The 14,317-nt window shown below is 36.9% G+C and overlaps 1 protein-coding gene across 10 annotated transcripts in view; it reads left to right on the top strand.

Moving 5' to 3' along the window:
- Positions 1–14,317, top strand: part of NTNG1 (netrin G1) — a 159,381-nt gene that overhangs the window by 100,743 nt on the left and 44,321 nt on the right. For all 10 annotated transcript variants that reach the window (XM_069862570.1, XM_069862571.1, XM_069862579.1 and 7 more), the window contains exon 5: positions 9,748–9,774. In XM_069862570.1, coding sequence (XP_069718671.1) covers positions 9,748–9,774 — 27 coding nt within the window. The remainder of the gene's footprint in view (positions 1–9,747; positions 9,775–14,317) is intronic.

Raw genomic sequence — 14,317 nt, 5'->3', positions numbered from 1 at the left:
GCAGTCCAAATTCATGTGCACTCTTTTACATTACTGTAACTGTTGAAGGAGAAAAGCAAGGGCAAACCCTAAATTTTTGTAACTGCTTGTATCCAACTAATAGCCATTCAACAACATTTACACTCACTGTTCCAGAACACTTTCATATTATCCGAAGTTATTGACAGCTGCATTTCCTGGTCCTGGATAGGGTTGTGTCATAAAGAACATGGTGCTGAAAGAGAGGACACGAAGACAAGTATGAGCATCAGTTCCTTCTTCCATGCATGTTTGAAATACACAGGGATTCAGAATCCTCCTGAACTGAATAACAGACTTAAATTCCTTTGAAGAAAGTATTGAAGAAGATGAGGATAAATCACCAAACCTTCTGACAGAAGTTACTAGCTTCTTTAAGAAAAGAGTCCACAGTTCTGTCCTGATTAAAAGCAAAATGCTCATTTTAGAATATTAGAATATAACAGGTTTAGTTATTTGGGAGAAACAGAGCTATGTACTGCAGCTGAATGAAAAGTTTAAAACCAGGAGCAATATGCAATGCTCAGAATGTTATCTAAGACTTCAAAAGCAGCAGCTGTGAAGAATCAAAACTCAAAAATGAATATCATAGGAAGCAGGACCTTATCAAGTTAAATGTGAGAGTAATAGAACAAGTAACAAACCATGAAGTGTGGGGGCATGAAATTATGATAAAACTCTTACTGAGCAGAAAAAAATGAACTTCCAGAAAGCAGGGGAAAAACATTTTGTAAGAGTATTCACTTTTTCGCATGTTATAAAGAGTGAGTGTGGCTCACAGAATTAATACTTTAAAGCTGTGTTCAGAAAAAATCGTGAGAATACCAGGTTAGCTTTATTTATATATATATATATACACACACATACGTACATATATATGCGTGCACATACAGACATTTATATTTTTATATATATACACATATATATATAAAATATGCAGTTGCTACCCCAGCAATCATCTAAACTAGTGGCAAGACACATCTGAACATGAAAACGGGGGTCTTTCTAAATGCAGCTTGCTCTATCAGTTATGTCACTTCCAATCAGTTGAGCACACACCAAGAACGCTGGAATTAGCGCCGACCAAAAAGATGCCTGAAGCTTGTTAAAACAAATTTCAACATTATTGAATTCCATCAGATATGCAGTTCTATCAATAATCAAAACAGCTTGCAAATAATAGGCAGCCCTTTCTTATTATTATTATTATTATTACTGCTGCTGCTACTACCATGATAGCATCATGAAAATCTAACATTGTTTGAACTGACAAATGCTCCACGTGTCCTCAAATCCTGACTTCAGCAGTGATTAGCAGCAGGAATTTATGGCAAACAGAGAGAAGTATGAAGAATTTCTTCTTTGCCTTCCCAGTTGCCAGCAGTAAACTGGCTTTCTGAGCTGGACCCTCCATCGTACCTGCAGTGGTTGCTAGCTGCTGAGTGGAGAGAGAGACCCAGCTGTCATAAGCTTGACCTCAGTGACATCTTATGGCAAGACATTTCACTTTTTCATGACACAATGAGTGAAAGCTACTTCCTTTTGTTTGCCTTAAATGTTTTTATATGGTTAAGCCTGTACCTCCTTAGACAGGAAGAAACAGAGAATAATGCATCCCTTTTTACATCCTTTATACCACTTATGACTGTTTATACAGCTTTGACCTGTCCACTCCTCCAACCTATTTTCTAAATGTCAAATCCTAGTCTATTTAATCTTACCATATATAAAACCATACTACATCTCTTACCATCTGTGCTTTCTTGCTCTCTTCTGGTTGTCTGATGTCATTATTTTATTTGGTGAGGCTAAAACTGCATGTGATATTCCAGACATGAGAACAACATGGGTCTTTTATGATGATATACAAATGAGTCCACTTTATATTTTTTTATTACAGGGATCGGCCCTTGAGTCCTTTTTAAAGATTATGCCACAGTTAAAACATTTTTTCTGGCATCAATGCTGACATAAGTGACAGGTTAGATGTCACAGTAGTTAGTTCAGAAATGTCATGTTTGAATTCCTTTAAACACCTTTGGGGTGAAAGTCACCTTATGGCAATTCTTATTGTTCAATATTATTATGTCTTCTAAAACATATTCAGATTATGACAGACATTCAGAAACTTCCTGATATCATAAGAATTGTTCTAACCTTCTTTGTTGTGAACATCAATGAAAACAATTAATTTAATATTCAGTACTTCTATGCCTTATTCGTCCATCTACCCAGTCATCTCTCTCAGAGGCTTCCTGCATCTAGTGTGGTTATTTTAACAAAAAAGAATGATTATGTCTATAGCAAGTCGATTCTCAAAATACTGTAGTTTATATTTAACAGATTTTATGTGCTTTTTCCACATCTTTGTCCATTGTGATGGCTTACACTTTTGAAGGGTGTCGTTCCAAAATTTTTTTCATTCTGCTGGTTTGGGTTGGGTGTTGAGGGTTTTTTTTTGTTTGTTTGTTTGAGATAGTTGATTTTTATAACTTAAAAAAACAATTGATGGGTTATGTGTGATTATTCTGAGTCTATCATGCACTTTATCTCTAGCCTGCCTCCATACTGTTTGTATTAAATCTTTTTAGCTGTTCTTTTAAATTTTCTTTTAAGTAGTTTCCTTATTTTTATCTGCTCACTCTCTGAAACTTAAGTATTACTGCAGTGGAATTTTTTTTATCCTTTTCCTACTCAACAAGTATGTTGACTTTCAGTTCAGAAGCGGTTCTTTGATAACTACTTCTTGAATCGGGTCCTATGTACTATTCAGAACTAAATCAGTTTCTCTTCTTGTGGGTTGTCTGATTACTTGCTACAAGCAGCAATCATTTATGGTATGTAAAAGCTTCATTTCTTTTGTCAGTTCCTGTTTTAATGCCGCATATGTTGGAGCATATGAAATTTTACATTATTCTGTAAACTCTCTGCACAACCAATGTAATTTCATTTACCTTGTTGTGCTAATGTCACCATCACCATTGGCTGGTCAGCCCTAGCATTATATTCTCCCTAGTCAGGCATGAATTCTGTAAATAGTTGCTGAAACATATTGATAGAATTAACTTATCTGGTTTGACCCTAAACTTCCTTTGATACATTGCTTTAATTTCCTGGGAAAATGCTGTGTAATCCAGTAATAAAGTGTCCCTTCGATACTCTTCCTTCCTCCAATTTTTAGTGTCTATCTTTTCTATTTAGATCAAAATATTTTAGATGGATTTAAAGTGTTTTTTTAATATTAATGTGCTTAAATAAGATAGAGCTAAAAATAGCTGTAAAATTGAAACACTCAGAATTTTTTTTAATAAAATAAAAACATTCTTTTTCTTGAGATTCATTGAATTTGGGAAATTTGGTTAGGTTCAACAAGAAGCGTAATGTCCATTTCCAAATCTTTCCCAGTTGGAACTTCTGTTGTTTCCACTCCTCTGCTTCTGCCATTTTTTTACTCTATCCTTTCAAGCTATAGCTCATGAAATACAATACTATTCTAGATTATGCTCCAGTCATAGTCTAAACCTTGACATAAAGCCACTTTCTCTATCCTTCTTATTTTAAGTCAACGTGAGTTTTTCAGGAGAACACGAAACATTTTTCCTGTGTTTTGCTTGTGAAAGACACCGGGTACTCTTATTTACCAGCACTAACAGTATTTCTGCATTTGTCTCCCACATAGCATTTATTTTATATTTTCACTCTATCTTATTGACTATTTTTTGATTACATTTATTCCCTTGTGCTGCCACATTCTATGGGTAGTTTGTTCTGCAATGTGTTTTGACACTCAAAGTGAACTTATTGAATTTCTCTATACTTGGTATTACAAGATAGCTTTCCTCCTCAGCAGTTGTCTGTGTCTGACAGCACTAGCCTTTTTCTTCCTCCTGTTGTTTAGATCATCTTTGGCACTTATGTTCTTTGCTCCACCAGACAGAGCTGTCTAAGACTGTGCTGGGCTGCCATCCATCAAAGCCTGCTCATTTTTTGTCAGTTCTCCACAACCAATAACCTATACCAGAAGCACTTGACACTCAGTGAAAACTGCCTCCCAGCTGTTGTATGACTTTCCTAATTCGTAGTTCAATGTGAAGCAAAGGATTGACCAGGACACAGGGAACATCAGTGGTTCTTTTCAGTCAACAGTTAGACAGATAGTCACAGTCAGTTTGCTAAATTTCTCCTGTGGTGGGTCCCCTTCTGATGGTACAGGAGCACAGCCTTAATTCTCCCTGAATGGAAAAAGACCTAACGAGGCATCACTGCAGCACAGCTGCCACAGAAACAATTTTTGGCAAAAAATATGGTACTTGAAATATTGCACTGATTACCATCATCTGCATGTGTAGATTCTCCTATGAATATTTGCTGACACAAAGGACCAGAGTAAATTAAGAGGCTGCGTGATGGCAAGCTTTCTGTTCAGGAATCCAAGTAGCATGGATCTTTGTAACTGAAAAGATCACACATCCTGCTGTCCTGTCAAAGCAGACTCATAAAGTACAGTGTCCCATTTCCTAAGGGCCCCATTCTCCGACACAACTGGAAGGAGCTTTCCAGCGACTACTTCATGACTGAGGTACAGGAGGTGATCCCACATTATCTCGATTTGAAGGAACGGGACACTCACGTTTAAGATGTAAAATGTTGCTCCTTGATGATTTTGCTAACCACTTTCATAGAGAAGGAGGAAGACATGAATTCTATAAGTTATGAAACAACAAAGCTTTTTATTGTTCCTATTTTATATTGCATATTAATTTTGACTCATGAAGCTTGCAGAAGATGTAAAGCCACAGGAAGATGTTGCACAAAAGCTGTGTCAGGCTGGGAATCTTGACAGTTAGGGCAAAACTGTAGTCTATCAAGACCATTCAGGAAGACGAAAGTGTCAGGAAAACCTGTTAATGATACACTAATTTCCCTCCAGCATATATCCAGCACAATGGCCAGGAAAACATTGCAGGTACATACCTAAAAAACAATATACTATAAATAGCATGAGATGTACTTTTTTTAAATGGGGCTTGAAAAATTATTCTTCAGCACTCTACCTTCTTGCATAACCCTGGTGAGTTAGTTGTTTGTACTGATTATAGTGGCATCTGTTGCAGCAAAATGAATTGCTTCATCCCTCACTGGTTTCAAACAACTCTCTTTTTGCTATATACAGTGAAGAGGAGCAATGAAAGAGGGTTCTGGTCCTTAAGCAGAAAGAATGCAAAGTGTCTGTTATGAGATACTCAAAGTTCTAAAAATTGTTTGAGTCATAGGCTTTTTGAAGTTTCTGATACCTAATATTCTAAGTAAATTATGATTACTTGAAGAAATTCATTTGATCTCACCGGAAGATTCCTAGACAGAGAGCTTTTTAATACTGGTTTGGAGTTCACTAAAACATTATGAGAAAAGCCCCACATTTTAAAAGGCATTATCCAATAAACCAATAACTATTTTCTCTGTCCCGTTTATCTGGGGTGATATTGCTTGGGAAAGCAGAGATGGAGGATAACAAACTTTATCTAAACTGTTCCTTTTCTGGGAATCGAAAAATTCTCAATCTTTACAGAGCAAGCAACTGCAAAATTGACAGTAGCGGGAGTTTTAGGGCTCTTGCAATGAAACGTGAAATTTCCTAAGAAATGGGCCTTTCACTGTGTATGGTCCTTTAGCTGAATACAGGTTTGGCAATACTCAAAAAGTTTACTGCTATGATCATAACGATAATTCCCTTTGAAGGATTACAAGATGTTAGGTTCCTCCAGCTTCTTGGGGCTTTAAATTACTATAGAATTCAGAACTTCTGGAATTGATGCTGAGGATCTGATATTGCAATCATTCCTCAGTGAGAAGTGGCAAAGGGAAAAAAAGGCTCCCTGCAGGGAGTGCTGTCAGGCTGCAGCATGCGTTCTAGCAAAAGATCAAATATGGCATTAACAACCCCGCTCTGACTCTTTGCTACGGAACGCTCTGTATTTTGTTCCTGTCGAAGAGTTAAAATGTGTGTTGTAGAGTGCAGTTATAAGGATGTCTGTTTTGTCAGAAAAGCTCTTTCACAGCTTTGATCAGCAATTAATCTGAATCCAAACTTGCACTGCATTATTTACTATCATATCCTGCCATCCCTTCATAGGACACAGTCTTAATTCTCAGTTTCTGGGCTGGATTCACCTCACCTGGATAATTCACTGAGCTCTTTGTGACACTCTTTCCTTGAATGTGAGCGAGCTGTGAGTTGGGTGTAGTATTTCAATAGCAGCAGGAGCCTTCCCCTGGCTCCCTGCTGTACAGCAGGTAGACGTTCAGCTTGTGATGGAGAAGAGGCAGAGAAGCCCATGGGAAAGATGGTAGCCAAGACTGAGTTGATAGAATAATTCCTTCATCCCATATGTACTCCCTACCCAGGAGGAGATGTAGATTATTTGTTCTGCTGGTGGGAACCTCACACAGACATTGACAACACAGGTAATACGAGGGACTGCAGTGTGTGACCCACCCTGAGACTGTAAGGAGCAGTGTGGCCCTTCTCACCGAAAGCTTGGTGCTGTTCCTTTCTGTTATGGATTTCACATACACACAATCTATAGAAGAAATAAAAATCTTGCTTTCTCTGCCAACATCTGATTTGCTTTTTTTCTCCGTTCTCAATAGTCAGCTCAATGGTAGCTGATAGCTAAAACAACCCATTTCTGGGAAAAAGGGAAACAAGAAAATTACAGGGCAGATGCAGAAGACTGCATGAAAGGAAAATACAAGATTTTTTTTTTCTCTGAAGTAATGCATGGAAATTTAGATGCACTTACATTGAAGGTGTAACATACCAAACCACCAGCCTCAAGTAAAGTCAGAAATAATATAGTATTAGAGACTTCTGTAATATTTGCCATTTCAGGGGCAGTAACCACCCCTGAACTTCTTTTGCATGCTTTCCTTTCTGTTTACTCACTATAAAACTATTACCATTAGTAACCATTCCAGTGATTTAAACTGGAAGATAATTTAGAGTGAACATTGCTTTGGTTTTACAATTGAATATACATAAATATAATTACTTGCTCATGTCTACCTGAAGAGCTGTTCGTCAAGGGATGTAACGAGCCTGATTTTTTATCTCTCACTCTAAACTGTTCACATCATTTCAATGCTGCAAAGTACTCACAGATTTCAATAGAAGGCTGAACAGAAATGATCCACGTCACATAACATACAAGTTTCTGGCAGCAGTAGAATTAGTCCCCACTACTTGTGGGTGTCCCTGGGTCCTTGGCACTAGTGCCACGGTAGGATCCGTGTGGTCAGGCCCCCGCCTGCCTCCACACTGACTGAGAGGAATAGGCAGAATCACACCTCCTGTGCCTCCTTACCTAAGGACCTGCACCAAACACAGCTTAGCTGAATTCAGGAGCTACCCTCAATATCTAACTCCAGATCTCACAAGAACGCTCTTACTAAGAATAATTTTCGTATCATATGTGCAGTTTTGAGTGTTTCTCGATTCTGCTTCATGGCCCTACCTAAGAGCTCTTTTCTTGACAAACTTAGATGTGCCATTCACACTCTTAAGCAGAAAGGGTATAAAGTAGTGCAGTATCAAGGCCAGTGACCACGTACAAGGATACCTGACATCACAAAATCAAGCTGGTTCTGGAAGATTTCCCCATTTCAGGAAAATAAATGGAAAAAGAGCTTTTCAAACAGAAGCTGAAGAGAACCTTGCAAGATTAATACAGAGCCCTTCAGGCTAGCAGGCGTCTTGTTTCCTTTATTCTCTCCCAGGAAGTATATATCACTATGAATTCATTGACAATTTTTAAATACAGTAAAATGACGAGAGCAGACCTGCAGGAAAACCTCTCTCTCTGCTGCAATCTGTTCAGGAAAGAAAGGAAAGGATATTTCTATGTGTGTGTAGGAGAGAGAGTCATTTGAGGCGGGGGAGTATCCCCAGAGGAAATACAAATGCCATTTCACAATGGAAGTGTAAGTGCAAGAATGCAGCTTCAGTATTTTATCTAATATTTGTGCAGTTACCAGCAGTGTATAAAGGGAAACAAATCCTGCTAATTTGAGAGAGCTACAATGACTTGCAAAAATGTAAGCAAGCAGTAACTGAAACTTCAGGGAAAATTATTTGAAAATTGATTGCCTTTTTGACATTTAAGATAAAGGGATAGAAGTTCTCTTACAATATCATAATAGACAAAGCACTTTTTGCTACTTTTAGAACTAAAACAGCATTGTTCTATTATGATGATATTTTTATTTAGCTCTTAAAACCCCATCATTCTAAAATTTTGGAAAATGCATGTTAATCTCATCCGAAGTAGAAATATTTCAGTTTGCAAACAATATTTGTATGTGGGGCTTGATTCACAATGGTGCTGTCTCCAGGACAGTGCCCAGTGCTCTGCCAGACCTCAGGTTCCATAGGATATGAAACCAAAGAGCTGCAGTTCTGGCATGTGTGCCAGGGCTGACAGGGTGAAACAGAAAAGACTGGGTTACGATCACTGTTCTGCAAATGTAGTTACTTCAGCATTGTTTTAGCTGTGCCATGAGTTAGAAATGTTCACAACTTGACTCTACACCCTTGCTTACAGTGAATATTAATTTCCTCCCAGACATTCCTCCACTCCAGTTTACTTAATTGCAAAATGAAGTCTATACCATCTCAGAGTAAGACCAAACTTCAAGATAGATGTTGAAAAAAGTCTAGCAGATGTTTAATGGAGAAACAGACAGATTTCTGCAGTAAAATGTATGCCATCAAAGTCAATAAAACTTTAAAAAGGCAACCTGTAGTTAACTAAGAGGATGCAAACGTCCAGGATTTAAACACTGATCTGCTGTTTGTCACATTAACCCAAGAGATTAGCAATAGTGCCGTTAACAATGCCATTTAATCTAAAGAAAATGGCATTCAGGAAAGATTTCATGTCCCTATTTCTTTGCTACACACTTTTCAGGGCAGACCTGACAACAAGCTACATGTTTGGACTGCATCGTGCAATATGAGATCCAGCATTGCTGATCTAGCAAAGGATTTTTACTCCTCAGCAGCCCCACCTCTTCTGGTTATTCTCACCTGCCTTTGGAATGGTTTCATTGCATTAATTTAGCTTAAGAATTGAAATGAAAGCCGAGGAGGAGGGGGGAATCAATGAGAGGCTTAGTCAATATGTCCAGCCTAATGCATTAGATTGTTTTGCTCAATTGCCTTTCTCCATAGCTTAATTTATGTAGCCATCAGGTAAAAGAGGGAAAAAAAAATAGCTATATGCAGTTAATACAACAGAAGGTATCAACTGATTTAAGCAGCTGGCCAAAGCAGTTAGCAATGCATCTATTCCCTGGTTAAATTATTCTCCTAGATCTGCATAATACATGCATGACTGATATTTTTATCTAAAGCATTAAACCTAATGGCTGGTTAGTTGAACTACAAAACTATTCCGAACAAATTCGTGAAGTTCAGGGAGCGTGTGAGGTTCCCAGAAATACCCATCTGTCAATACATTTTAGTGGTCCCTGCAGCCTCGTACTGAAAAATCTAAAGGCTCTGCATTTATAAAGGGCTAAGTACATGTTGGCAGTTGCTTGAGTTTAACTATGTATTGATGAAATATTCTGAAAATTATGAGGAAATTGTTTTCAGAATCTTAGATGTAGTAGCTCAGCCAACCGCAGCAAGCATCTAACTATATTATTCTGTGTTTTCTTTCTCTACAGGTATACCCAGTATTTCCAGTATTGGTAGTAAGTAATAAAACCAGTATTGTTTTGCATTGTTATTCAACTTCTTGGATCTAATTTCCCAACATCCCTTTCTGTTGTAGATCATGTTTCTCTGAAAATGTGCTCTATAGTGCAGGTGCTACGTATCTGCCTTCCTCTGTTGCATCACCATGTAACCGTGTTGCATAGTCAGAGAGAACATCACTCCTGACAACACATCTGCCTTCAACTGCAGATTTCTGATCGTTTCTGATCAGCAGATGAAAACTGAGTTCTGTAAAACTGAGTATGTTACGGAGAATTAAGACACCATTCCACAGAAAACATTTGTTGAGCATGTTTGCAAAAAAAAAAAAAAAGAAAAGAAAAGAAAAAAATAATGTTTGCTAATAACAGAGACATATAGGACTAAATTTGAAGAGCAAATGGAAAAGTTTTTCAGTGGAAGAGTTTTCATTTTTACGAAGTAGCTCATCAAATGCAGTGCATCTCCTGGTGTCTTTGCATTAACCCAATGGCCTTTGAACCAGTCTTTACATCACAAAATAAACAGAATAGTGTTACTTCCTACTTCCCTGTATGCAATTACAGCACCAAAATATTACACCCAAACTATAACAGAACCATAACAGCATTATGTAAAGAACTGATGTATCAATGAAATGATTAATGAGAGATGATTAGTTAAATAAAACAATTGACAGCAGCTCAGCTGTGAGTCTAGCCAAGTTCTGAGAAGCAGCTGAGAAGTGCGCACAGTCATGACACCTTAGCTGATAACAAATAGCGCAGGCAGGTAGAAATGGGATCCTGATGCAGGACTATCACAATGATAAAATATCACAGTAGTAAAATGCAATTTGCCATACCTGATATCCAGCTGAAGAGCTTCCAATAATTTGGGTTAAACAGTCTTACTTCTTATGATGCAGGGTCAGGTCTGTCAGTTTATAAATCAGCTCAGTTTACTTAAACTCATAAATGGTGCTGATTTGCTGAGCTCTAGACAGCAAAACTAACCATCAAAACTAACCTCCTCAGAAATGAGAGTAGCATTAATAGCTGCAGGCCATGGCATCTGTTTTGCAGCTTTAAGTAGTAAAACAGCATCAATGACAATAGCATGCAAATGAAAGCATCCATTCTTAATAATGTAGTTTTCCCACTGTAGTATCTCCTTTAGCATTTGCATGATTTTCAGAAGTTTGTGTTTATGCATGTATTTTATAATCAAAAAAAATGAACTAAATGAAAAAGAAGTTTATGTCAGTATTCTCAGGAATATTCTTGTCATTAAAAGCAGAAATGGGATGAATGGGAAAATAGCTCTTTGGAGTTTGGTTGTGCTATAGTTTCTTCGTACTGTGTTGCATGGACTATATGATTGTGTTTTCACTTCACACTCCATACAGCCTTTGTCACCACATCTACATTTCTGAGCATCAGCAGATGTTGGCCTTTGAAAACTTAATAGGGAAACTCAAATACCTTTTAAACAATGGTGACCTGAAAGGATGCATTGTTGACCTCTTTCTATTTAATACTGGGGTGATTAGTACAGTTTATCTATTATGAATGGAGAAAATTCCGTTTAACATTCCACAGGAAATGAAAGAGTTTCTGCAAGACTCTGCTTTGTTTTTAATCTGCTGTAAATGTCTTGGAATAATATGTGGTAGAATTCAACAAGTTTCTTTGCCTACCTGGGAAGGATGAAGCATGGGCACCTCTTCATAAGCACAAGTAAATACTGGCACACTGCTTGTCTTTTTCATGTGTTTTTTTCTTAAATAGCTCAAGGGAAAAATAGTTCTATTTGCACAATGTTCTGAACATCTTTCCTATAAAATAGAAATAATAGAATTATTGTTAAACAAGGATAGAACACATAAATTTATCCTGGTCTCTAAGAGAATTTAATAGAAGTACTATTAATGCAGAAAACCAAACAAGATTAATTAGTTGTGGCTACTTTAATGGATTCTGCATGATTTCTTCTTTTGTCTATGCTAATACAAAATTTGTGTTCATATCAGCAGAGTTTTTCCCCATTTGGGGACAGGAAGTTACTCTCAGGAGATACAGTTTGGGTTTTATTTTGGGTAGGAGCTAAGGGTGGAGGAGGGTTGGCTTTTGTGTGCTTCAAGCTTTTCCTAATAGAAGGAGGATGGGGCTACGATAGAGGGTTATGAAGACAGAACTGCCAGCATACAAAGATGCCTCTGCAAGTGATGTTCATTTAACACTTTTAAGACTGCAATGAAAGCAAGCAAAGAAAAATAAATTTACCTGTGCGCACATATATGTATCATTACCTATTCCATTTTTTACCTTAAAGGATCTTGTATTAAAGCAACTCATCATTAAAGTTTGACCACAATTCAAAAAGGGTCATTAGGTAAACATCCTTTCTGATCATCTAGAAGAAAAAAAAAAAATTAAATTAACAACCCCAGAGCTTTCCCATTAAGGTCATTTGTACCTGCTGTTGTCTATCAGTTGAATAATAGGTTCACTAGTCATTTCCAGCATTCTTGATTCCAATGCTGTCCCTTTCAGCATCTTTCAGCCATGTCTGGAAAAATACTGGTGAAAGTGCTAGCAATTAATGAGTCCCAAAACCATTCTATAATTTTAAGCAATGCTTACATACAGTATGTAAATATTCTGAAAGTTACATTATCTTACTTGCTAAAATAATGATTGTACAATTTTACATAGACCAATGCATCAAAATGTTCATTATTGTAATCATATACCAACGTTACTAATCTGTACATGAATGCCTTCAAAAAGTTGAATCGTCTAAACTATAGCTTCTGTCTTTATTCCTGTAAAGCATAACTCCACTAATTATGCTAAACAGTTTGTTATAAAGGCTATAATTAGATACAGGATAGGGTAGACATGATGTGCAAATAGCTCTGTGTGGGTGATTATCACCTTAAAGCCTGCTGGTGGCAGATGAGTCAGAGTTTAGAGACAGACCGTGCACCCAAATGCAAGATGCAATCACGATAATCAAATGGTATTTTATCCTTTGTTCTCTACGTTTTTGTTCTTTATAGCCAATTTCAAATAAGAGAAAATAAAAGATTTTTTTTAATGCTAATGAATGCAAGACACAAAAGTAAAAAAAAAAAAAACCAAAAAAACCCCACTGAATGGGCACATTTGTATTTTATTGTTTTCTTAACCTTGAAAGATCTAGTAGGTGTTTTTCTGGGACAAAAACAGTGTCAGGAAAATTGTAGCTTTATTTGTTTTATGTATTTGTTATGAAAGTTTACTATGATAAAAATACATATTAAAGGCCATGAGAGCAAACACTAGCAGATTATTTTTTTCTTATTTCTAACAACACAAAAGATTTTCATCGGATTTTGCCCCCTTGCAGTAACAGAAGTTCTTGCATTAAATTTACAGTCATGAGATCAAAGCCATTACAATGCCAAGCTCTGCACTACAGGCCACCCACCCAGATATGTCAGTAGGATATAAACATGCATAACTAGGTTGTACGTTACATTTCTATTAGTATTTGAGGTGAAGTTTTAGAGAGAGCATGGTACTGTTGAGAAACCATTAAGTTGTTTTTCTCCTTAGAACATTTAAATATTGTCTTCAAATTAATATATATAATTTTGGACATACTAGCAAACTGTTCTCATTTCAATTCAGTTTTATTCAAATCTGACTTTTTAATAAATACAGTTAATCAGACTCCTAGTCTAATGCAATTACCTTATCTAAGTAACTGATTATAATATCAAGCCAGTAACAGTATTTGTTTTCCATCCTTTAATACTTTGAGGCACTCAGAATTTTTCACTTTAAGAATTAGACTTTTCATTTTATTAAAACATTGCTGAGCTGAAAGAAAGTACTAATAGCCTATGTGGTATAATGCAGTCATTTGAACACAGTCCGTGAAAAAAAATTAACATTCCAAATAAAAGACATTGGGAGTAGTTTATTTAGCTGGTAGAATTCATAACAAAGCCAGTTTTCTTCTGCTTAACTAGGATATCAGTTCAGCGTGCTGACCCCGGCTCTGAGCAGAATCTTTTTGCAGAGTGATTTCTAGTGCAGGGCCAGAAACTGCCAACGCTGCTCCAAAGACTGGTGACTGGTTGTTGGGGTGGGATTTGTCGGAGCTTTTATTTCAGTTTTTGTTTTGCCAGATCCACCAATTTTAACAGATAAGAAGAGCCACTCTCACCAGTCAAGTAGACATGGCCACTTACAGTTTAGTATCATTTCTTATTCTTCGTCTCAGTCTGCCTTCATCATCTTGGGGTTACCTAAAAACAGTGAAGCAGTCAAATTGTCTTTTCAGTGCTTCTTTTATTTGCTATAATATATGCGAAAATACTTAGTTCACAATTACCTTTATTTTAGGCATTAATAAACAATCAAGTGCTAAGGCACTGTAGAAAATAAGATATGGGCATTTCAGTATATACCTTTGTACCCGTGCAAAACATATTGCACCTGCAAAATGCAAGCTTAGCTACAGTTACTCAGGGAAGGTTATAGAGAGCAGGTATAATCCAGCAAAATA

This window comes from Phaenicophaeus curvirostris, chromosome 8 (genome assembly GCF_032191515.1).
Source record: "Phaenicophaeus curvirostris isolate KB17595 chromosome 8, BPBGC_Pcur_1.0, whole genome shotgun sequence".
Lineage (NCBI taxonomy): Eukaryota > Metazoa > Chordata > Aves > Cuculiformes > Cuculidae > Phaenicophaeus > Phaenicophaeus curvirostris.
This window is presented reverse-complemented; position numbering and strand designations above follow the sequence as displayed.